General features: G+C 36.2%; 3 protein-coding genes and 1 non-coding gene across 9 annotated transcripts; 1 reads left to right on the top strand and 3 right to left on the bottom strand.

The window, feature by feature from the left end:
- Positions 1–124: 124 nt before the first annotated feature.
- On the bottom strand, positions 125–2438 carry LOC126594606 (zinc finger AN1 and C2H2 domain-containing stress-associated protein 11-like). The gene is made up of 2 exons (XM_050260985.1): positions 2061–2438; positions 125–1064 (listed from the first exon to the last, which is right to left on the bottom strand). Exons 1-2 carry the CDS (start codon positions 2157–2159, stop codon positions 282–284), a joined length of 882 nt encoding a protein of 293 aa, XP_050116942.1. The 5' UTR covers positions 2160–2438; the 3' UTR covers positions 125–281.
- Positions 2439–2962: 524 nt separating this feature from the next.
- Positions 2963–7310, bottom strand: LOC126594322 (polygalacturonase-like). Of its 4 annotated transcripts, none has more exons than XM_050260564.1 (9): positions 6963–7310; positions 6433–6558; positions 6164–6331; positions 5831–5851; positions 4033–4240; positions 3876–3957; positions 3654–3762; positions 3444–3560; positions 2963–3349 (listed from the first exon to the last, which is right to left on the bottom strand). In XM_050260564.1, exons 1-9 carry the CDS (start codon positions 7284–7286, stop codon positions 3095–3097), a joined length of 1410 nt encoding a protein of 469 aa, XP_050116521.1. In that variant the 5' UTR covers positions 7287–7310; the 3' UTR covers positions 2963–3094. The 4 variants fall into 4 exon arrangements, with proteins under 4 accessions (XP_050116521.1, XP_050116523.1, XP_050116524.1 ...); XM_050260566.1 differs by having other exon boundaries at positions 3654–3709; positions 3883–3957; XM_050260567.1 differs by having other exon boundaries at positions 5831–5864; positions 6164–6231.
- A 2605-nt stretch (positions 7311–9915) lies between these two features.
- On the top strand, positions 9916–10018 carry LOC126594652 (U6 spliceosomal RNA). The gene has a single exon (XR_007613383.1). It is a non-coding gene; the product is annotated as a U6 spliceosomal RNA (small nuclear RNA).
- An 8195-nt stretch (positions 10019–18213) lies between these two features.
- LOC126594323 (polygalacturonase-like) lies at positions 18214–23257 on the bottom strand. Of its 3 annotated transcripts, none has more exons than XM_050260568.1 (9): positions 22910–23257; positions 21684–21809; positions 21415–21582; positions 21082–21102; positions 19284–19491; positions 19127–19208; positions 18905–19013; positions 18695–18811; positions 18214–18600 (listed from the first exon to the last, which is right to left on the bottom strand). In XM_050260568.1, exons 1-9 carry the CDS (start codon positions 23231–23233, stop codon positions 18346–18348), a joined length of 1410 nt encoding a protein of 469 aa, XP_050116525.1. In that variant the 5' UTR covers positions 23234–23257; the 3' UTR covers positions 18214–18345. The 3 variants fall into 3 exon arrangements, with proteins under 3 accessions (XP_050116525.1, XP_050116526.1, XP_050116527.1); XM_050260569.1 differs by having other exon boundaries at positions 18905–18960; positions 19134–19208; XM_050260570.1 differs by lacking the exon at positions 19127–19208 and having other exon boundaries at positions 18905–18960.

The raw sequence follows: 23257 nt of genomic DNA, 5'->3' as shown, positions 1-23257 counted from the left end.
AAGTGAACTTAAGTTTAACTTCTGTGAATAACGAGTTTGTTACCAAATTATTAAAGTTGTTCCAACGTGCTGACTTATAAAAAGAGGAAAAAAATGATGCGTAGAAATCACTATCCCGAAAACATAATTGAACAATTTTGTATTCAATTTTACAGCTTAAAACACAAGTAGTTCGACTGAATGCTTAAGAGATATATGCATTTGTGATTTGTCGTTGTGAACCGTGAAATGTATACCCAATAGAAAATATAAATAACAAATACTTTCTCCAAAAACGATACCTATGCTCTTGAAGTACCGCCGTGATCTCTCTCAACGTGCTCTACAAGTGCCACTGGATCACGAAATCCCTTGCTACATTTAGGGCAGGCATCAATTGTCACCTTCTTCACCGCAGCAGCTCGGTTGCCACCCTTCTCATGGACTTTTTCTACGTGGTCTACTAGGGTGGTGATTGAGGAAAACTTAGCACCACACTGAGGACACACCTCACCCTGCCCGTTTCTACTCCCGCTGCTGCTGCTTCTCTGCCCAGTTCCATCCTTTGCTATCTGCCACTTTTGGCTAAGTTCGCTACTCAGTTTTGCCACACTTGCTTCAGCTGAGGCTCGAAAAGATGAAGCTGCAGTAAGAAAGCTACTCCAATTCGGGGAGGATGCAGCAGGAGCATGATTCGGTTTTGACACTTCTTTCCTACTCCTACTTAAATAACCCAAAAAGGGAAATCCTGCTTCTGGTTTCTTGGGTCCAGGACACTTATGATCAAGTCCAAATCGGTGCTTCAAACAGTGATCTACCGTGCAATCCCTGCACTTGATTGTGTTGGAGAATGTTAAGATCTCCTTGCAGCCAGGGACAGGGCATTTTTTCTTCTTTGTGGCTTTCTCATAATTAGAAGGGTCGCAATCAGTGTTAACATGTCTCTCCCAAGTAATGTTTGGATCTTCATCGGGAATCAGATGAACTCCTTTGGCACAGAGGGGACAGATGACAACAGTGACATTTTTTCGGTCACCTTTCGGACAATTATGCTTAATGTAGCTTCTATGCTCCAAACAAAATACCTGCATAATGTCAGGTTTGTGTGAGTATGAAGCATTGAATATTCTTGAGAAGCAGAAATAAGGCAGGTGAATGATAATCCACAATTAGGAAGATGGTAAAAAGATTGAAGACTATGCTATTGTATTAACCTAAGTAAATAAGGCTTTTCTGACCTAAAAATATTGAAGTAAATGGAAAACATTCCAACCCCTAACTATCTTTGGTTAAATTTGGTCAAAAACTGCATGATCTACGTGATGCATCACACCACCATTCCGGAAGAACGAGGGTGCAAAACATTTCACTTCCCTTTTACCATCAGTTTGTAAATTTCAAACACTTTCCACCGTCATTATTTTCTCCAAATTCCAAAACATACCACTTCTTAGAGTAATCTAAGAACATGAAGCTACAACATTCAATTTATTCCCAGCAAACAACTTTAGCACCTCGATATTTAACATCACATAAGTAAATATTCAGTAATGTACTTGGAATTCAGTTAAATCCAAACATTGCACCATGCACGTCAATCTAACATGAATCCGAAGCAAACATTTATAGCAAAAGAAAATACAGAGCAGGAATGAAATATCACCCTATAAAGCTAGACAGTTTCAACTCAAGCAAACGCCAACATCAGAAATTTATTGTAAGCTTCCAGACAATGTTGACAGAAAATTGTCAATCATTCAAATTTCGATAAGATAAATTTAATCCGGAATTTCATCCTTTTCTTTTCCAAGAAATACAAATTCATAATCCAATCCAATGTGCATTCACACCCATTTTGCGTTTTCTCAAGCAATCCCCCGGCCCGCGAATCACCAAAATTTGAAAATTTCCCATCTTTTTTTCTTTCTGGGTAATTCTACTTTTCTCAGCAACCAAACAGAGGATAATCTCGATCCATATAACTAGAATCCCTATTTCCAAACACAATGCACATTCGATATTTATATAATATGGACGTATATAATTTCACAAATGTGTGTATATATATAGAGAGAGAGGACCTGATGGCAGCTATCGCAGGTGAAGGGCAAGAAATCGATCTGCTGGCACTCGGCGACGTAGCAATGCCTACCCAGATCTGGGAATTCCGGAGTTCCCATTCAAATTTTGTATGTACAACACTAGAAGCTCCCCGCCAATAAACGAAACGTGCTGGAAATGTAGAATCGGCGGGATTATGTAGTCCCGGGATTTGTTGAGAGACGCCGGAATCGGATTGTCCGAAGGTTTGGATTGGATTTTGGGTTCCGCGGATACAGAGAGAAACACCGAATCCGCGGAAATCCCAAGTCCACGCCCGAGTTTTCTCCGAAGAGAAAAAAGACGGTCGTCCAAATTGCCCCCTGGGAAATTTACTGGCAAACCAAATGGACGAACAAAAACGGAAAAATGACAAAAAAAAAAAAAACAAAAGAAGGAATTGGAGATTTGGGCTGGAATAAATGAGAAAGCCAGTGTGTTTGGGCCCATGGGCTTTTAGTAAAACTAAATATGCGTACTGTCTCTTTATCGATGTAAATGAGATATTTTCAGTGTACTTAGCCCATGATTTTGTATACATGGTATGTAATAAAGAAAAGAGATACTAAAAATATATTTTTACTTGTATTATTACATATGATGTACTGGGTAATACATAAAAAAGTCTCAATGCAAAATCGTTTTGAATAAAATATGAGTTACATATTCTGAAAAGTACCGTATGTGCAACAGTTAGCTCTAAAATATAGAATTATATAATTTTATTGATAGCTATATATACACATACACACACACACACAAGTGTATGCCTTGGAGGTCATAACATAGTTACAATAAGGAAACTAATTAATCAAAGCATAATCTAAGAAGATCTAAATTAATCCTTGCGCGATACTCCTCCAACAGGTTTAGTCGACGTATGTATCAAATAAATGGATCCATGCATTATGATAATGCATGTTAATTATTATACTAATACGGTCCAACTTTTGATACATATAATGAAATGCAGGACAATAACAACACATATTAAGCCAGCTCAACACAGCTGTGTTCATAGACATTGGCAAGTCTCATATTGCCCTTCTAATTTAGGACAAAGCGGGCAAACAACCCCTATGCTAGTCACATTAACATTGTTGCACAGAGCTTTAGCTGTTTTCCTTCCTTCGTGTTGGAGGTTAATATCTTGCAACATAATCCCCAGACAAGGGAAGCTCTTGCTGCAATCGAATTTTATAGCAACATCTGAAGCACTTGTTCCTTTGATGTTTTTGTACACCACATTTTTGACTTCAACTGCTGATCTCTGTGATTAATATTGAACCAATAGATACGTCATTTTCGATCAAGAAATTAAGCGATAGAAGTTGGTTTGGTCTCGTGGTATTTCTATAAATTACCTGTTCTTTGCACGGTATCTTTCTGTCACAGTAATATTGGTCTATAAGTATGGGGTTGGTAACATTATGCATTTCAATGTTCTGAAATCTGATGTTGCTTGCACTTCCTGACCCTCCCTGCATATATATCACCTTGCTGGTTTTTGTATGTACTTTGTACTCAAAGCTCAGTAAGCACATCTAATTAATTGAAGTACTTTGAAACTCTACCTGCCACGTTTTGATTCGAATTCCATTTGTAGTTCCATAAAGTTTTGCTCCATTCACTGTAATATCCGAAACATACGCTTTTGAGTTTCCAGATCCCAGGCTTCCAATACTGAGGTCATTGTGAAAACCCTTTTGTCAGTCAGACCGGCATATTATGTTTTCAAACTATCAATCGAGATTCGATTAAAATAAATCCCAATAATAAATATTACAAAATTAAACCTGATACCATGGCCTGATCCGCAGGTTATGTTCGAAGCTTGCACCGTTTTGGATCCATTTACAATAGAAAGACAATCATCACCTAATTAATTAAACACAGCTAAATTATACATCATGAGTTAATATTATAGGACACTTGGATGTTTCTATTAAGTACCTGTGGCTATAACACAGCTTGTGATCAATATGTTTTGAGTATCTGTAACATGAATTCCGTCGGTGTTGGGGCTTTTTGGTGGTGCAGTTATTGAGAGATTGGAAACTTCAACATTCATGCATTTCTGGAAAGACACATGAATTTGTTGTCCATCTTGAATTGTCAGGTTCCTCACCATCAAATTCTTGCTCTTACAGAAGGTGAGTGCCTGCAGCCAAAATACACGAGTAAAACTCATTCAGAAACTCCCAAAATACACGAGTAAAATTCATTCAGAAACGTAGAAAAGAAAAATTGCTATCATATACATGTAGAAAACGTACCCATGCAAATACCCCATTTTTTAGTCTAAAAGCGGCTCCAATTCTATCTTAGGAAGTAATTTTTACATGCTTTTTTAACTTTTTGCTTTTTGTGACTTTTAAATTGAGTAAATCAAAAGAGAATCACGTATCAGAATTAGGAAGAGACGTGTAAAAAACGAAAAAAAATGGGCATAAATTACTCCCTCTATCTTATTTTAGGAAAAATAATTATGATTACTTTAATTTGAACTATATTTTTTCTGTACAATTTGTATTATATATACTACAAAGTGTTAACGTTCTATACAATACTGCTATTGGACCACCATGATGCTCAGTTCTAATACAGATAGGTCCATGTAGAGTGATTAATAATGTGCTGAATGAATGTGGTATGATAATTGAAACCTTGAATATGTCCCTTCTTTCAGACAAAAAATGGCTGCAACTTTCTTCCCCGCTAATTTTTGTGTTTACTACACTTGCATATAAATTTCCATTCAGAATCACTTATATATAATTCTTGTAGTTAGTGAGGGAGTTAGGATTTCATGTGAGGGCCTCTTACATACATATGTAATTTGAACTCAAAACATGAGAGATTGGAGTATTTGCATAAAAATTTAAAGACCCTAAATTCAAGAAACAGAACTAAAAACATTGTATAAGCCTAAAAACCCGAATATGAGGTAAAGAGTAAGCAAGAATTTTTTGAAATATAAGTTAAAGCTAAAGAAAAGTTGATAGAATAAGGAGGGGAAGTGAAAATTAATGCACCACAAGAAGAGAGATGGAGAGAAAAGTGAGGACTCCGGAAAATAGTTTATATTGAGAACACACTTGAATTTTAAGGGTATTAGACTGATATGCAGCAACATCTATTAGAATAGCAAGAAAAAAAAGGCAGGATGGGCCAGAGATCATTTTAGTCCATTCGTGACTCTTCCATGCTTGCAATACTATGAATGTTTTTTTAGTTAACATCTGATAATTGAAAAGAATTTCATCATATGTGTGTCCTTTTCCTTGTTTATTGATGGGAATCCGAACTCAAGTTAACCATTACAAAATACTGTTTAGCACCAATTAGCATAAAAATTTCTTGCAAAAATACTCCCAAACGTGTCTTCAAAAGAGAACATCTAGGTTTAAGTCTAAGCAACTGGCCCAAATAAACAATAATACATGATATTTAAAATTTGCATTTTTGCTTTAATTACGCAATATTGTTGATCAAGACCGAAGACCGCATGTAACAAATTAATTTTCTATTTTATAAGCATATATATATATAAGTGTTTTTTTTGTTTTTTTGTTATTTTTATTTATTTTTTATAAACAATAATAGTAAAAGTTAAATTGTTAGTTGTTAAGGGGGAGGGAGGTCGGTGGGGATTGAACTCGCACCAGAGTGTATAAGCATGATCGCTTTCCACCACTACGGTAAATCGCCATTTGCTGTATGTGTTTATCAAGGACATGAAGTTATATACCATTGGTGCGTCCTTGCAGGGCTGCAAATCAATACTGAAACACTTATAGTCAGCAATTAATTAACCAAGGGATCCTCTCCGATCACTTCTACCAAGTCAACCAAATCAAATAATTCGGACCCTTGAAATTTGATCTAACGACTAAAGTTATTATAACTTTTAAAGTGGGTCCCTGTTTGTAGCCGTTGGATCAAATATTTAAAGTTCGGATTGTTTGATTTGATGGACTTGGTGGAAAGGATCTGGAGATGATCCCTTTCCAAGTACAAGTATCTGATTATAAACAGAATTAGGATATATATGATTTTGTTGTGTTGGTAATTAATAAAGTACCTTAGATTTATCGGTTTTGCATGAATTTTGCCACCAATTTTTCCCATTGCCATTGATGGCCCCACCACCTTCAACCACCAAATTGGAAACACTGTCAAAGATAAGCCAGTGTCTACCGTCTTTGCTGAAGTCAGATCGATCATCAGAAGCTATTAACGTTCCCAGAATCTGAAATCTCCAAATTTTAATTTGTTCAAATAAACCTAAACATAAATCTTAAGCTTCGAACGCCAGTCTACAACGTACAGTACATAATTTATATAACTCACCTGCACTGTAAGTTGAGATTTGCAAGGACCTGAAAATCTGATTGGTTTAATACGATACGTCTTCTTAGGCGCCACCATAACAGCTTCCTTAGATGAACAAGCTACCTTCCAAGCCATCTCAAAAGCCTGGAAGAGCTCATATGTAAAGATTGACCAATTATTAGAGAAATTCTACGGTATAAAGAAAAGTTATAATATAAATTACATATTAATAGAACTCTCATTGTCACTACTTAATACTGCGGTCTAGTAGTATTCTTCTTCACTTGTGAGTGAGGGTGAGAAGTCTTAGGTTCGATTCTCGTCAAATGCGAGTTTGAACCACATTATTGTTAGTCCATTGTGAGAAGGTTAATGTTTAGGTTGTGAACGTCCTATTGCATTGCAAGGCAGGTTATTATGTGCAAACGTGATTGCATTACAAAATATCGTTAAACCAATGAACCAAAGGATACTATAGACTAACTCTATTATTTGCTACCTTCTTGTTATTATTACTACTATAATATTTATTTTATGTAATTACTTACCTTTGTGTCATCAGTTTCTCCATCACCCTCAGCTCCAAAATCATTAACACTGACCGTCTCAGCCGAAGATGAAGTGCTGCTATCCACTTTATCGAAGCTCTTTAAGCATAGGACATCTGCACTTTCCTTTATCAAGCCCTTGAACAAGTTACTGCCATCGTCGATCGTGTTGAAGTAAGATGGATACGCTTTGGAATCAAATTCAGATGCTTCGTCAACATACTTGTCGATGAGTTGGTTCTCATGTAAACTGCTATAACATAAAACAAAGGAGGGGAGGGTGATGATAAAGAATAGGATGAGTTCATTTTTCTGAAGAGCCATCCTACGTTTTATTCTATTTTATAATATGAGCATGCAATATATTAGATGTCCATTATGAGAATCCAATATTTATAGAGACATACACAAGCTGGAGAAATTTTTAGTTGTGACTGGAACACGAATGGTACACCACGTGTTTTTATGCAAGTGGTGGAAAATTTTAATTTTTAAGTTATTAACTTTTTAACACACATAACCCACCATTTATATAGGGACACATGGTGTATCACCTCGTGTGACGGTCATACTGAAAAATCTCACTGGTGATGCGTTGCATGCATCACTTTTTGGTAGCCCGTCAAGTTATTGATGCTAATTTTGTCTTTGGCAGTACTAGGAAACGGGAAACATAGCTACTAGATGCATGTAAATCCATGTATGATATGTTTATGAGTATTGTTACCCTCATTATATTTTTCATATTGTATTTGTACTACCTTTTAATAGAAGTAGGGTCCATTATCAACTAAAAAAAAGAAGTAGAGCTTACTAACACATGCGAGACCTATCTCTATTAGAGATATGATATAAATGTGATATGACAAATGTGATAAGAGTAGCATTTTTGTATATTTAATCAAATCTTTCTTTCTTTCTTTCTGTACAACAAACATGACACTTGCTATGCGATGTACGTTAGAGGAGATTTTTTTTTAGGTAATAAAAAATTATCAAGAAACGACCATGAATGTACATAGGACAAAAATGTCCCAGAAAACTAGAAATGACACGATTCAAACTTAAAGATCTCTCACTTGCAAATCAAGAAAAATATCACTAAACTGCAGTACAAAATTACATTTATTGAACTTTGAAAGGGCATGCATGGTTGACATTTCTCATATATGGTGTTAGTTAGAATTCATCTGCCTAATTAAGTATTTAGATATATAGATGTCTTGCAGACTCAGCACAACAGGGTGCTTATCTGTCATTTAGTACCCTCAAACATCTTAGAAAAAGAAGATGTAGTCATCATGGCACCCCAAACATTTTCAAATTAAGGTATACCCCAAAAGATGTACATTACGCTAACACATATTACTCTCAAGTCCTATGTACATCGACCTTGCAACTACTGACTCAGACCCGTGTACCCTTCTAAACTTTATATTTATTTTTATTTTGAGAACTGTTATTAGCATTTCATAAATCTTATTCTATACTTCTTATAAATATATTTTTCTTTCTAATTATAGAAAGTTTGGAATATAAAATAAAATTTTTAGAGTACCAACAACAATTTTCTTTATTTTTTTGTCATAAAACAACCTTAAGGCTATATTACCTGCATGCAATGGCTAGAGTAATTTTTATACTACTGCAGTAGGATGTGCGTAGTGACTAGATAACACTTGAATAAACGGTGACAATCAATTTAAAAAACGTCGCACTTCACTAAGAAAAATTGAAATCAATATGTTCCATTTGCTTTTAGATTATACGATTTCCAGAGCAACTAAACTGTCCGCCAAACAATAAAACCTAGTTTTAATATTAAATAGTTTATACACTTTAATATTAAAAGACTACTTAGGCACATAAAATGTTTTAGATAAAATTCAGTTTTATGAATTTATTCTCAAGTTCAACCTGAGATTTCAAGAATCTTTTTCTTCATACTCTTACTCTACATGGTACAACAAAGCAAGCCTAAAGACACAAATACTCACACTGATAAAGAAAAGAGAAAGAAAAAAAGCTTATTTTGATGAATGAAACATAAAATCGGCTGTTTGGAGGCTCCACATGAAGTATAACTTTTTTTTTTCTTTTCATGTTGTATCAATTTTAATGATGCAATACGACTAGTGAAACTGATCTAAACCAGAAGATAAATTTTCAGTATATAATAACTACCAAACCTATGAAGATATTTCATTGGACGTCTACCTAAAAGTATAGACATTTCGCACAAACATGAAAATATTTCGTTTGGGATCTACTGACGTTTTAAAACAATTTCGGTACTACTGAAATACTAAGATAAATCTTGTCGAAAATTACGTGCTTTCAGTTGGAAGCTACTGACTTAATAAAATCGTGTACTGCCAGGGGAATGTGAGGGCAGTTTGGACAAGTTTATGAGTATATTATATAAGATAGTTCTTCGTATATGTAGGCGTGGGGTTTTCCCTTTCTGAAAATCTCATGTATAATATCATGATTCTGCAATACAAGATCTGTTGCGTGCAAAATAGCATGTAGTGATGATTAATTAATCGAATAGCACATATATTAAACGACATATTCCAACCATATAAACATTAGAGATATAATAAACATCTATTTAAAAAAGAAAATTTACATGAAGGATCCAAATTTTACAGAGAATTATGTCAGAGAGAGAGTCGTGTACATTAAACGTTGTGGTATATTATTCGTAGTTGATCATCATGGTGGGATAAGAATATTCTAAACCCCTCATCATGTTGGCTACTTTGATTAGGTTAGCAAGTATTAAGTATACATAACATGATAATTATTAAAGATCAATGATTCAATGTAGACAAAGACCTTCAACCTATATATGTCTGCAGGTACGCTAAAAGGTATTTCTGTTAACAACGACACAACATTTTGATGCACATTATCTCAAATAATATGATAACAAGATATCCAAATTTATGTCCCTTCGGGGACATCCGATAAAATTGGAACGATACAGAGAAGATTAGCATGGCCCCTGCGCAAGGATAACACGCATAAATCGAAAAATGGTCCAAATTCAAAAAAAAAAAAAAAAATCCAAATTTATGGAAAATGCCAAATCTTAACGTGTTATCATACGAAGATAGTGAAGTCTTTTTTTTCGTGGTGTTTATAGAGTAGTTTTTTTTTCTTGTGAAGTTAAATCTTCACGAGTGCTATTTCCGTTGGTGGTTGGATGTGAGTCATTTGTAGTTGAGGAATTATGTTGTATTTCTCATGGGATTGTAATTGAGAAGGATGTTTTATTCTTTGGTATGTGTAGCCTCTGTTGAAGTGTTACTCCGACATTCTTTTTTAATGATACGGCCTCGTAGTCATGGTGGGATTATGAGTAATAAGCTAAGGTTTAGGGATTGCATTGGGTTAAAGCAGGGTGATTTAATAGTTAGTGTTGGATTAGATTACTAGAGGCTAAAGGATTTCAAAGGGATAAACCCTAATGTCGATGGGAGGATCAAGGCTTTATAAGTGGGCTTTAGGGTTTCTTTATGGACGGGACCATAGAGCCCATGCCCCTATGTATATGAGAGATCCCAGCGCATACTAACACACGCAACAAATTCCCAAAGTCCCCGTATGATTCGCCTAGATTAATGTAAAGATTTAGGGTTACAATCTCTGTTGCAAAGTTTGAATATTCTTATGCGATCCCTGGGGTTGCAAAGTGTTTATTTAGGGTTGCTGATCCGAGGGTCGAAGTGACTTAATCTCCGGCACATGTAGTTGTGCTTGATGGTTCTTCACGGGTGTGGTGAAGAATGTAGAGAGCTTATTGATTGTTTGAGAGTTTGGGGGTTTGAGCGTCTGGGGTCCGAGGATGTGTTTTTGAGGGTCTTTCTTTGTGAGCTTCGTATTTGGGCTCTCCAAGTATTAATTTAGTCTTGACTTGGTCTTAATTTTGGACTTGATTATTAATGAAAGAACCAAGACTTGATTTGAGCTTGGTTCCTGATTTGACTTCATCAAATAATTCTAGATTTAATTAAATAATCTTTTATTTAAATAAATCAATCAATCACTTTTTATCCATAATTTGGTCATCCTTGATTTGGCCAATCTTTCCCGATTTGGTATCTTCATTTGTTTTAAATTTAAATCAATTAATTTCTTCGATTTAAATTAAAGGAAAAATTACACATAAGATATACTTTTAATACTTAATTTTATATTGAGACAACACTTTTTAAACATTTCAAGGTGAGAGAAAAGTTAATACATGTAAAAGATGACATCATTAGCTTTTTTTCTCTAGATTGTAAGTTACAGATATACCCTTTATAGTGTTAAAAGTCTTTTCACAATTCTTTCTCTTCCTCTGTTACTTCTTTCTCTCTTCAAGAAATATTAGGCCGAAGATGAAGTTGGAGATGAGCTTGAAAGATTGGCAATCAACGAGAAGCTTCTCAAATCCAGTTCAATTTCGTTTCAATTTCTTTCTTTTTTTCATTGATTTGACGTCTTGGTCGTGTTGTAAGTGTAAATTCTTAAATTTTTGTACTTTAATTTCTTCTTCACTTTCTTGCAGCCAAACAGATCACAAACAAAAAGCCAGAAAGGAACATCAAGAGGCACATATGAATGAGCAATCAAGAAGCCCTTAAAGGATTCCCAGCGAAAGTGGCAAACACCAAACTGAAGCACAGCGAACTTCTCGACCGAGTCCATCTTGAAGTACCAGACGTTGGCGCAATTAAACTGATTATGCAAAAATGGTGAAATACGGGTTGAACTGATTTTGCAAAAATGGTCGAAGATAGGTGAATTGATTATGAAAAAATAGTCAAGGACAGGTTAACTGATTGTGCAAAAATAGTTGAGGACGGATTGAGCTGATTCTCCAATAATGGTCGAGGACAGGTTGAACTAATTCTGAAAAAATAGTCGAGGACGGGTTAACTGATTCTACAAACATGGTTGATGATGGATTGAATTGATTCTGCAAAAACAGTCGAGGACGGGTTGAATCGATTTTGCAAAAATGATCAAGGACGGGTTGAAATGATTCAACGAAAATAGTCGAGGATTGATTTAACTTATTCTAGTGATAAAAGATACAAATTGTATCTACATATAGTTTCAAAACACGTTAATTTTGTTGAAGTTGTGAAGGATGGGTTATATTAACAGCCCTATAGCCTTAGGGTTATGACTGGTATTTTAAAACATTGTTTCCATGTTTTGGGTTGTGCTTTAGTTATTTTTATGTTTTCTTCTCTCCTTGACATGTTTAAAAACTAGTCGAGTTCCTTGAAATATAGTGAAAGTTTTTGTCTCTATATATAAAGCTCCCTTATTTATTTCTTTGATTTTAGTTTTAATTTATTCTTCCAAACCCTGGTTGGTTTCTTTGATTTATTTTCGTATTTATTATAGTCAACTAATGTCTTCCTCATGTTGTAAAGAAAACTATGGGGAAACAACTAATGTCCACAACTCATCATATTTGGTGGAAATAGTTATATATAGAGAGACAAGTACCAACAATTACTCAACATATATAAATTTTGATAAGATTATTAGACCATCTTCCTTCTCTTCTTAGCCAATCAAACTGCAGAAGTTTAAGTTGATGACTAGTTGAACTGATTATGCAAAAATGGTTGAGGACGAGTTGAATCGATTTTGCAAAAATGGTTAAGGATGAGTTGTACCGATTCTCCAAAAATGTTTGATGACTGTTGATGCACAAATCAGTGAGGACTTTGGTACAACAAAAAGTGTTAAGTTTGTGACATTCGCTAGATTGCTCCGGTCACTAGTGTGGATAAGTATGTAAATGGATAGAGACAAGGAAGCAAACACAAGATGTACGTGGTTCACCCAGATTGGCTACATCCACGGAGTAGAGGAGTTCTCATTAATTGTGAAGGGTTTACACAAGCACATAGGTTCAAGCTCACCTTTTGTGAGTACTAGTGAATGATTTAGTATAAATGACATTAGGAAATATTGTGGGAGAATGTTCTCCTTTTATAGAAGAGAGTTTCTAGTTTTGTTCTGACATTGACACGTGTTGTGTTGTGATTGGCTTCCGATGTTGACATGTGTCGCGCTATGATTGGCTTTTGATGTCGACACGTGTCGCGCTGTAATTGGCCTCCTGGTTTGAGGGAAACTCTTATGGGCTATTGACGGTATAACATTGACCGGTGCTTGGTAGTTTCGGGATTGGTCAAGTATGGTACAAACAATGCTCCCCAAGTTCCCGAGTGAGGGAAGCTCATCGGTTGGGGACTTGCAAGATCCAAGCCGCTGAGTAATCACGAAACTTCTAAGTACCGAAGTGTGGTATCGTCTTTACTTGCCTTATCTGTCTCATAGGTAGATGTGGCATCTTCTCTGGAAGTACTCTTCCTCCATCTAAGAGTGGTATTTTTAATTGGTGGAGATGCACAAGGTAATGTATCAATTTCACTTGAAGCTTACTTGTAGTTTCAGGCTTGGTCAAGCGTGATACAAACCATGTAGTAGGAGTCCCCCAAGTCACCGAGCTAGGAGATCTGCCGAAAGAGGTGACAGACAAGGTAAGAAATCAGAGCTCCAAGCAATCAGTCTCAGATTAGAAGTTTGATTTCGAGTTTCGGCTGATTATTCTTATTCTCCCTATCTTACAGGCAGCATGAAGGATAAAGAGAAGAAAAAGGAGAAGATATGATATGAGATACTTTTTCTTTTGAAGAAGTAACTTTCCACAACCTTATTCTTGAACTGGGCTGAAGGGTTTTCTAGTTTCTTCCAGAGTATAAGGCTGACTCAAGAATTTGAGGGTCAAAACAAGTCCATCAAATTAAGAGTTCGTTCGACCTTGATGATATGAGATACTTTTGTTGTTGACAAAGTAGTGGATGTGGTATGGCGAGGCTTTGCTCTTTGGCGACGTTGCTAGTGAAAGGTTGTTGAAGTTTCTTGAGCTCTTCGGATAGGGCAGGGATGATGAGCTTGGATTTGACTTAGACTCATCCGTCTGGATTATGCGGTTTTGCAGGGAGGGCGTCGTGTTATAGTGATCTGTTCTAGCTCATCGTTGAACCTTCTGCTTCAATCTTTTGCATCACAGAAGTGGTGCGCAACCTTTGCATTTGAATGGTCCTTCAGAGCACTACTTCTCAACGACTCATCCATGCTTGGCAATTTCAGTGTAAAGAGCCAATATCGTATAAACTGTTATGAAGTATTTACCGAAATGATTCGTGACCTTGACAACAGTTGAGGATGAGTACTCGAGAGCAATGCTAGGTAAGCAACCAGGCAAATGTTCTGGGCAATTAGTTCCAGATCGAAAATTTGATTTCAGGTTCCAACTAATTGCTTACTTTCTCATTTTCTTGCAGGTAAAAGCAAGGGCAAAGGAAAAGACAGGGAAAAGCATGATATGAGATACTCTTGCTTTTAACCCTGAGATACTCTTGCTCTGGTGTGGCTTGTTTGCAGAGGTATTATCGGGGGAAAGGAAGATGAGTATTTCGAGAGGCTTCGTTGGGAATGCCCTATCAGATATAAGGAATGGTTGAGCATTTTTGTAGGTTTGCCTGTCCGTGGAGGGTGGAGGTAGACATATATAGGAGTTTCCCCAACAAGTAGCAATGCTATTCCTTTACCCATCTTGGTCATAGCAATTTAGTGAGAGCTGCAAGCTTCATGTGTTTTAACTTTGTCAGAGCACTTTGAAAAAAATGGTTTGTGGTATCTGGAAAACTGATGTTGCGTGTGAAGATTGCAGACAAATTTTATCCAAGGAAATCTGGCTCTCGAAGTTTGGAGAGCGGTGCCTCTTCGATTTTCGAAAAAGTAATTCTGTTGGGGATCTGGCTCTCGAGATTCGAAGAGCGTTGCCTCTTTGATTTTTTAACAAGCAATCATATTAGGGATCTGGCTCTCGAGATTTAGAGAGCGGTGCCTCTTCGATTTTTGAGAAAGTGATCTTGGTAGGAGTCTGGCTCTCGAGATTCGGATAGCGGTGCCTCTTCGATTTTTGAGAAAGTAATCCTGGGTGGAGTCTGGCTCTCGAGATTCGGATAGTGGTGCCTCTTTGATTTTTGAGAAAGCAATCCTGGTGGGAGTCTAGCTTTCGAGATTCAGATCGCGGTGCCTCTTCGATTTTTGAGAAAACAATCCTAGTGGGAGTCTGGCTCTCGAGATTCGAGGAGTGGTGCCTCTTCGATTTTTGAGAAAGTAATCCTGTTAGGAGTATTTTCTCGATGTGAGTAAATGTTGGGCATTTTTGCCAGTCTGCCTTGCCACGGAGCACGGAGGTTGACACACATAGGGACTTTCCAGTTATCAAGCAGTGGTGCTATTCCTTTACCCTTGTGGGTAATGGTAAGGTAGCTGGACCTTCAAAATTTATGTGTCTAAACTTTGTCAAAGATTTTTGGCAAAGTTATATGTGGTACCTGATGAGCTGATGTTACGTGTGGGGATTGTCGACATATTTTACTTTGGAAAATCTGCTTTTCGAAATCCGAAGAGTGGTGCATTTTCGATTTTTGAACAAACGGCCTTGCTGCCTTTTCTTTTATAGGGGCACCAATTGTGTGTAAGAAGTACATTCAAAGAGTTATTGCTTGTAGGAAATTTCCCTTTATTTTCGTACTTCAGAGATTTATTGGACCTCATTTCTCCTTCATCATTTCTGAAAATGTCTGGCCCATCCGACCGTCGTTTTGACTTGAACTTTGGTGAAGAGGCAGCCATACCTCCTCAAGACAACATATGACGCCCATCATTCTTATTCCCTACTGGTCCTCTTACCGTTGAAGACTCTGTGATGAAGAATGATATGACCGCTGCAGTGGTGGCCAAGAACCTTCTTACTCCCAAAGATAATAGACTACTTTCCAAACGGTCTGATGAGTTGGCTGTTAAGGATTCTTTGGCTCTTAGTGTTCAGTGTGCAGGTTCTGTGTCTAATATGGCCCAACGCCTATTTGCTCGAACCCGCCAAGTTGAATCATTGGCAGCTGAAGTGATAAGTCTCAAACAAGAGATTAGAGAGCTCAAGCATGAGAATAAACAGTTGCACATGCTTGCACATGACTATGCTACAAATATGAAGAGGAAGCTTGACCAGATGCAGGAATCTGATGGTCAGATTTTACTTGATCCTTAGAGGTTTGTGGGTTTGTTCCAAAGGCATTTATTGCCTTCGTCTTCTGGGGCTGTACCGCGTAATGAAGTTCTAAATGATCAACCTCTGATGCCTCATTTTTCTGGGGTTCTGTTCAGTACTGAGGCTCTGAATGATCATCTTCCGGTGCCTTCTCTTTATGGGGCTTTACCGACTGTTGAGACTTCTCCTGAGCAACCTTTGTGAAGGCTCCCTCTTATTTGTTTATTTTGATTCATGTATATGTACATATTTGTAACTTATCAGATATGTCAATAAATAAGCTTTGCTTCATTTCAACGTATTGTGTTAAATACACCAAAGCCTTCTTCACTAAGTTCTTTGAATTTTTTCTTTTGTTGAAGCTTGTATGTTGAAGCTTTGTGAGTGAAGCATGTAGGTTGAGGTAGTGCTCCCTTAATTTCCCGAGTGAGGAAAACTTCTCGGTTGGAGACTTGAAAAATCCAAGTCATTGACTGGTCGTGAGACTTCCGAGTATCAAGGTGCAATAGCATATGGTAAGAGTCCCCCAAGTCTCCGGTCGTGGGAGTTGACGAAGGAGGTGTCTTGCTAGTAGCCAAGTTTCCAAAGTAACAAAACTTCACCATTTTCCTTTCTAAGTGGTAGCCCAAAACTCCTACTTCATATATATTTGTTATGAAAGTTGTTAGGCCTAAAGAAGAAGAGACCTAGGCAAATTTTTTTTTCGATCTTTTTTTTTTTAATTTTCAAATTTTCGAATATATATATATATTTAAGCTTTTTGGTGAAGCTTTGGTGTTGAAGCTTTGTTGGGTACCATGAATTGATTTTGCTTCACACTATCTTGATCAAGAGTGTGTGAAGCTTTTGTAGGTGAAGCTTTTGGGTTGAAGCTTTGTAGGTGAAGCTTTGGAGTTGAAGCTTTTGTAGGTGAAGCTTTTGTAGGTGAAGCCTTGGAGTTGAAGCTTTGGAGTTGAAGCTTTATAGGTGAAGCTTTTGTATTGAAGCTTTGTAGGTGAAGCTTTGGACTTGGAGCTTTTGTAGGTGAAGCTTTGGAGTTAAAGCTTTTGTAGGTGAAGCTTTGGAGTTGAAGCTTTGTAGGTGAAACTTTTGTGTTGAAGCTTTGGAGTTGAAGCTTTGTAGGTGAAGCTTTGATGTTGAAGCTTTGTAAGTGAAGTTTTTGTGTTGAAGATTTGTAGGTGAAGCTTTGGACTTGAAGCTTTTGTAGGTAAAGCTTTGGAGTTGAAGCTTTTGTAGGTGAAGCTTTTGTTGGCACCATAAATTGGTTTTGCTTCACACTGTCTTGATCAAGAGTGTGTGAAGTTTTTGAGAATTGTAGTTGCCCCCCATTGATGAAGTTTTTGTTGGCACCATAAATTGGTTTTGCTTCACACTATCTTGATCAAGAGTGTGTGAAGCTTTTGAGAATTATAGTTGCCTTCCATTGATGAAGTTTTTGTTGGAACCATAAATTGGTTTTGCTTCACACTGTCTTGATCAAGAATGTGTGAAGCTTTTGAGAATTGTGGTTGCCCTCCATTGATGAAGCTCTTGTAGGCACCATAAATTGGTTTTGCTTCACACTGTCTTGATCAAGAGTGTGTGAAGCTTTTGAGAATTGTAGTTGCCCTCTATTGATGAAGCTTTTGTTGGCACCATAAATTGGTTTTGCTTCATACTGTCTTGATCAAGAGTGTGTGAAGCTTTTGAGAATTATGGTTGCCCTCCATTGATGAACCTCTTGTTGGCACCATAAATTAGTTTTGCTTCACACTGTCTTGATCAAGAGTGTGTGAAGCTTTTGAGAATTATGGTTGAACTCCATAAATAATTTTTTTTTTAGGGGGAGAGGGGGTGCTGCAAGTTTGAAATTTGAAAACTCCCTAGTTTGTGTGGAAGTTTGAAGACTTTCCATGTGGCGTTTTCTCATGGTTTGAATTTTGAATTTTGAATTTCTTTGGCCATGTTGAACCTTATAAGAATGATAAGTTTCCACTATTTTCACAAGTGTATGCCTTGGAGGTCATAACATAGTTACAATAAGAAACTAATTAATCAAAGCATAATCTAAGAAGATCTAAATTAATCCTTGCGTGATACTCCTCCAACAGGTTTAGTCGACGTATGTATCAAATAAATGGATCCATGCATTATGATAATGCATGTTAATTATTATACTAATACGGTCCAACTTTTGATACATATAATGAAATGCAGGACAATAACAACACATATTAAGCCAGCTCAACACAGCTGTGTTCATAGACATTGGCAAATCTCATATTGCCCTTCTAATTTAGGACAAAGCGGGCAAACAACCCCTATGCTAGTCACATTAACATTGTTGCACAGAGCTTTAGCTGTTTTCCTTCCTTCGTGTTGGAGGTTAATATCTTGCAATATAATCCCCAGACAAGGGAAGCTCTTGCTGCAATCGAATTTTATAGCAACATCTGAAGCACTTGTTCCTTTGATGTTTTTGTACACCACATTTTTGACTTCAACTGCTGATCTCTGTGATTAATATTGAACCAATAGATACGTCATTTTCGATCAAGAAATTAAGCGATAGAAGTTGGTTTGGTCTCGTGGTATTTCTATAAATTACCTGTTCTTTGCACGGTATCTTTCTGTCACAGTAATATTGGTCTATAAGTATGGGGTTGGTAACATTATGCATTTCAATGTTCTGAAATCTGATGTTGCTTGCACTTCCTGATCCTCCCTGCATATATATCACCTTGCTGGTTTTTGTATGTACTTTGTACTCAAAGCTCAGTAAGCACATCTAATTAATTGAAGTACTTTGAAACTCTACCTGCCACGTTTTGATCCGAATTCCATTTGTAGTTCCATAAAGTTTTGCTCCATTCACTGCAATATGCGAAACATACGCTTTTGAGTTTCCAGATCCCAAGCTTCCAATACTGAGGTCATTGTGAAAACCCTTTTGTCAGTCAGACCGGCATATTATGTTATCAAACTATCAATCGAGAATCGATTAAAACAAATCCCAATAATAAATATTACAAAATTAAACCTGATACCATGGCCTGATCCGCAGGTTATGTTCGAAGCTTGCACCGTTTTGGATCCATTTACAATAGAAAGACAATCATCACCTAATTAATTAAACACAGCTAAATTATACATCATGAGTTAATATTATAGGACACTTGGATGTTTCTATTAAGTACCTGTGGCTATAACACAGCTTGTGATCAATATGTTTTGAGTATCTGTAACATGAATTCCGTCGGTGTTGGGGCTTTTTGGTGGTGCAGTTATTGAGAGATTGGAAACTTCAACATTCATGCATTTCTGGAAAGACACATGAATTTGTTGTCCATCTTGAATTGTGAGGTTCCTCACCATCAAATTCTTGCTCTTATAGAAGGTGAGTGTCTGCAGCCAAAATACACGAGTAAAACTCATTCAGAAACTCCAAAATACACGAGTAAAACTCATTCAGAAACATAGAAAAGAAAAATTGCTATCATATATATGTAGAAAACGTACCCATGCAAATACCCCATTTTTTAGTCTAAAAGCGGCTCCAATTCTATCTTAGGAAGTAATTTTTACATGCTTTTTTAACTTTTTGCTTTTTGTGACTTTTAAATTGAGCAAATCAAAAGAGAATCAAGTATCAGAATTACGAAGAGACGTGTAAAAAACGAAAAAGAGTGGGCATAAATTACTCCCTCTATCTTATTTTAGGAAAAATAATTATGATTACTTTAATTTGAACTATATTTTTTCTGTACAATTTGTATTATATATACTACAAAGTGTTAACGTTCTATACAATACTGCTATTGGACCACTTTGATGCTCAGTTCTAATACAGATAGGTCCATGTAGAGAGGTGATTAATAATGTGCTGAATGAATGTGGTATGATAATTGAAACCTTGAATATGTCCTTTCTTTCCAACAACAGAAATCCCTTTTAAAAGAAACTGCAAAAACAAACAAAAAATGGCTGCAATTTTCTTCCCGCTAATTTTTGTGTTTACTACACATGCATATAAATTTCCATTCAGAATCACTTATATATAATTCTCGTAGTTAGTGAGGGAGTTAGGATTTCATGTGAGGGCCTCTTACATACATATGTAATTTGAACCCAAAACATGAGAGATTGGAGTATTTGCATAAAAATTTAAAGACCCTAAATTCAAGAAAGAGAACTAAAAACATTGTATAAGCCTAGAAACCCGAATATGAGGTAAAGAGTAAGCAAGAATTTTTTGAAATATAAGTTAAAGCTAAAGAAAAGTTGATAGAATAAGGAGGGGAAGTGAAGATTAATGCACCGCAATAAGAGAGATGGAGAGAAAAGTGAGGACTCCAGAAAAGAGTTTATATTAAGAACACACTTGAATTTTAAGGGTATTAGACTGATATGCAGCAACATCTATTAGAATAGTAAGAAAAAAAAAGCAGGATGGGCCATAGATCATTTTAGTCCATTCGTGACTCTTCCATGCTTGCAATACTATGAATGTTTTTTTAGTTAACATCTGATAATTGAAAAGAATTTCATCATATGTGTGTCCTTTTCCTTGTTTATTGAAGGGAATCCGAACTCAAGTTAACCATTACAAAATACTGTTTAGCACCAATTAGCATAAAAATTTCTTGCAAAAATACTCCCAAACGTGTCTTCAAAAGAGAACATCTAGGTTAACTGGCCCAAATTAACAATAATACATGATATTTAAAATTTGCATTTTTGCTTTAATTACGCAATATTGTTGATCAAGACTGAAGACCGCATGTAACAAATTAATTTTCTGTTTTATAAGCATATATATAAGTGTTTTTTTTTTAAATAAACAATAACAGTAAAAGTTAAATTGTTAGTTGTTAAGGGGGAGGGAGGTGGGTGGGGATTGAACCCGCACCAGAGTGTATAAGCATGATCGCTTTCCACCACTGCGGTAAAGCGACATTTGTTGTATGTGTTTATCAAGGACATGAAGTTATATACCGTTGGTGCGTCCTTGCAGGGCTGCAAATCAATACTGAAAAACTTATAGTCAGCAATTAATTAACCAAGGGATCCTCTCCGATCCCTTCTACCAAGTCAACCAAATCAAATAATTCGGACTCTTGAAATTTGATCTAACGATTAAAGTTATTATAACTTTTAAAGTGGGCTCCTGTTTGTAGCCGTTGGATCAAATTTCAAAAGTTCGGATTGTTTGATTTGATGGACTTGGTGGAAATGATCCGGAGATGATCCCTTTCCAAGTACAAGTATCTAATTATAAACAGAATTAGGATATATATGATTTTGTTGTGTTGGTAATTAATAAAGTACCTTCGATTTATCGGTTTTGCATGAATTTTGCCACCAATTTTTCCCATTGCCATTGATGGCCCCACCACCTTCAACCACCAAATTGGAAACACTGTCAAAGATAAGCCAGTGTCTACCGTCTTTGCTGAAGTCAGATCGATCATCAGAAGCTATTAACGTTCCCAGAATCTGAAATCTCCAAATTTTAATTTGTTCAAATAAACCTAAACATAAATCTTAAGCTTCGAACGCCAGTCTACAACGTACAGTACATAATTTATATAACTCACCTGCACTGTAAGTTGAGATTTGCAAGGACCTGAAAATCTGATTGGTTTAATACGATACGTCTTCTTAGGCGCCACCATAACAGCTTCCTTAGATGAACAAGCTACCTTCCAAGCCATCTCAAAAGCCTGGAAGAGCTCATATGTAAAGATTGACCAATTATTAGAGATATTCTACGGTATAAAGAAAAGTTATAATATAAATTACATATTAATAGAACTCTCATTGTCGCTATTTAATATTGCGGTTTAGTAGTATTCTTTTTCACTTGTGAGTGAGAGTGAGAAGTCTTAGGTTCAATTCTCGTCAAAGGCGAGTTTGAACCACATTATTGTTAGCTCATTGTGAGGCTAAACTCCTCCCTCCCCTTCATGTAGATATCGTTTGTTAAAAAAAAAATCTCATTGTCAACCAAAACCTTATGAAATTACCATTTTAACCCTCTAATTAAAACTGAACATAAAAATGAAATATAGGCAGAATGTAATTTCACACAACCAAAATTTTACTTTTTTTAAGAATCTCACCTACATGTGATTCTAACATATCTCTAATTAAAAAATAAAAATTAAAGTTCTCTCCCCACTCCCACATTCTCTCTTCTTCTCTTCATCCAATTTAAAAACAAAAATAAAAAAATTTCACACGCTAGTAGATTAATAAGAGACATCGTATTACCTATCATGGTTATTCACTTTTGGCTCCTTACTCACGTTTAACATTGTTATAACATGATGTTAATTGGAGTCTTAAATATAATTTTTTTTTTTTTGGAACAAAGAATTACAAGAAGGGGTGTGATATCCACACACCCCTTTTACTTCTTACACACCTTTTTAATTTTTGGCTGTCGGATCAGATAAATTGAAGAAGATCAATGAACAGAAATTAGCAAATGACGTGTGAGAAGTAAAAAGAGGTATGTGGATAACACATCCCTTACAAGAAAGGTAAGGTTCGTGAAAGTTATATTTGCAGTCTAATGTTACATAGTAATGATAATTTTATAGTTAATAGCACGTAATGGAATTGTTATCACTGTAAGAAGGTTGATGTTTAGGTTGTGAACGTCCTATTGCATTACAAGGCAGGTTGTTATGTGCAAACGTGATTGCATTACAAAATATCGTTAAACCAATGAACCAAAGGATACTATAGACTAACTCTATTATTTGCTACCTTCTTGTTATTATTACTACCATAATATTTATTTTATGTAATTACTTACCTTTGTGTCATCAGTTTCTCCATCACCCTCGGCTCCAAAATCATTAACACTGACCGTCTCAGCCGAAGATGAAGTGCTGCTATCCACTTTATCGAAGCTCTTTAAGCATAGGACATCTGCACTTTCCTTTATCAAGCCCTTGAACAAGTTACTGCCATCGTCGATCGTGTTGAAGTAAGATGGATACGCTTTGGAATCAAATTCAGATGCTTCGTCAACATACTTGTCGATGAGTTGGTTCTCATGTAAACTGCTATAACATAAAACAAAGGAGGGGAGGGTGATGATAAAGAATAGGATGAGTTCATTTTTCTGAAGAGCCATCCTACGTTTTATTCTATTTTATAA

Source organism: Malus sylvestris, chromosome 12 (assembly GCF_916048215.2).
Source record: "Malus sylvestris chromosome 12, drMalSylv7.2, whole genome shotgun sequence".
Taxonomy (NCBI): domain Eukaryota; kingdom Viridiplantae; phylum Streptophyta; class Magnoliopsida; order Rosales; family Rosaceae; genus Malus; species Malus sylvestris.
This window is presented reverse-complemented; position numbering and strand designations above follow the sequence as displayed.

Excerpts from the sequence above, each read along its gene's own strand:
- LOC126594323 (XM_050260568.1), bottom strand. The coding sequence starts at position 23,233 with ATGGCTCTTCAGAAAAATGAACTCATCCTATTCTTTATCATCACCCTC. Across the intron at positions 19,209-19,283 it reads AAGCTGTGTTATAGCCACAG|GTGATGATTGTCTTTCTATT; the intron begins GTACTTAATAGA and ends TTAATTAATTAG. Across the intron at positions 18,601-18,694 it reads AGATACCGTGCAAAGAACAG|AGATCAGCAGTTGAAGTCAA; the intron begins GTAATTTATAGA and ends TATTAATCACAG.
- LOC126594606 (XM_050260985.1), bottom strand. The coding sequence starts at position 2,159 with ATGGGAACTCCGGAATTCCCAGATCTGGGTAGGCATTGCTACGTCGCC. Across the intron at positions 1,065-2,060 it reads CCTGCGATAGCTGCCATCAG|GTATTTTGTTTGGAGCATAG; the intron begins GTCCTCTCTCTC and ends GACATTATGCAG.
- LOC126594322 (XM_050260564.1), bottom strand. The coding sequence starts at position 7,286 with ATGGCTCTTCAGAAAAATGAACTCATCCTATTCTTTATCATCACCCTC. Across the intron at positions 5,852-6,163 it reads GCAAAACCGATAAATCTAAG|CCCTGCAAGGACGCACCAAT; the intron begins GTACTTTATTAA and ends ATTGATTTGCAG. Across the intron at positions 4,241-5,830 it reads CCTGCAAGGACGCACCAATG|GCACTCACCTTCTGTAAGAG; the intron begins GTATATAACTTC and ends TTTTGGCTGCAG.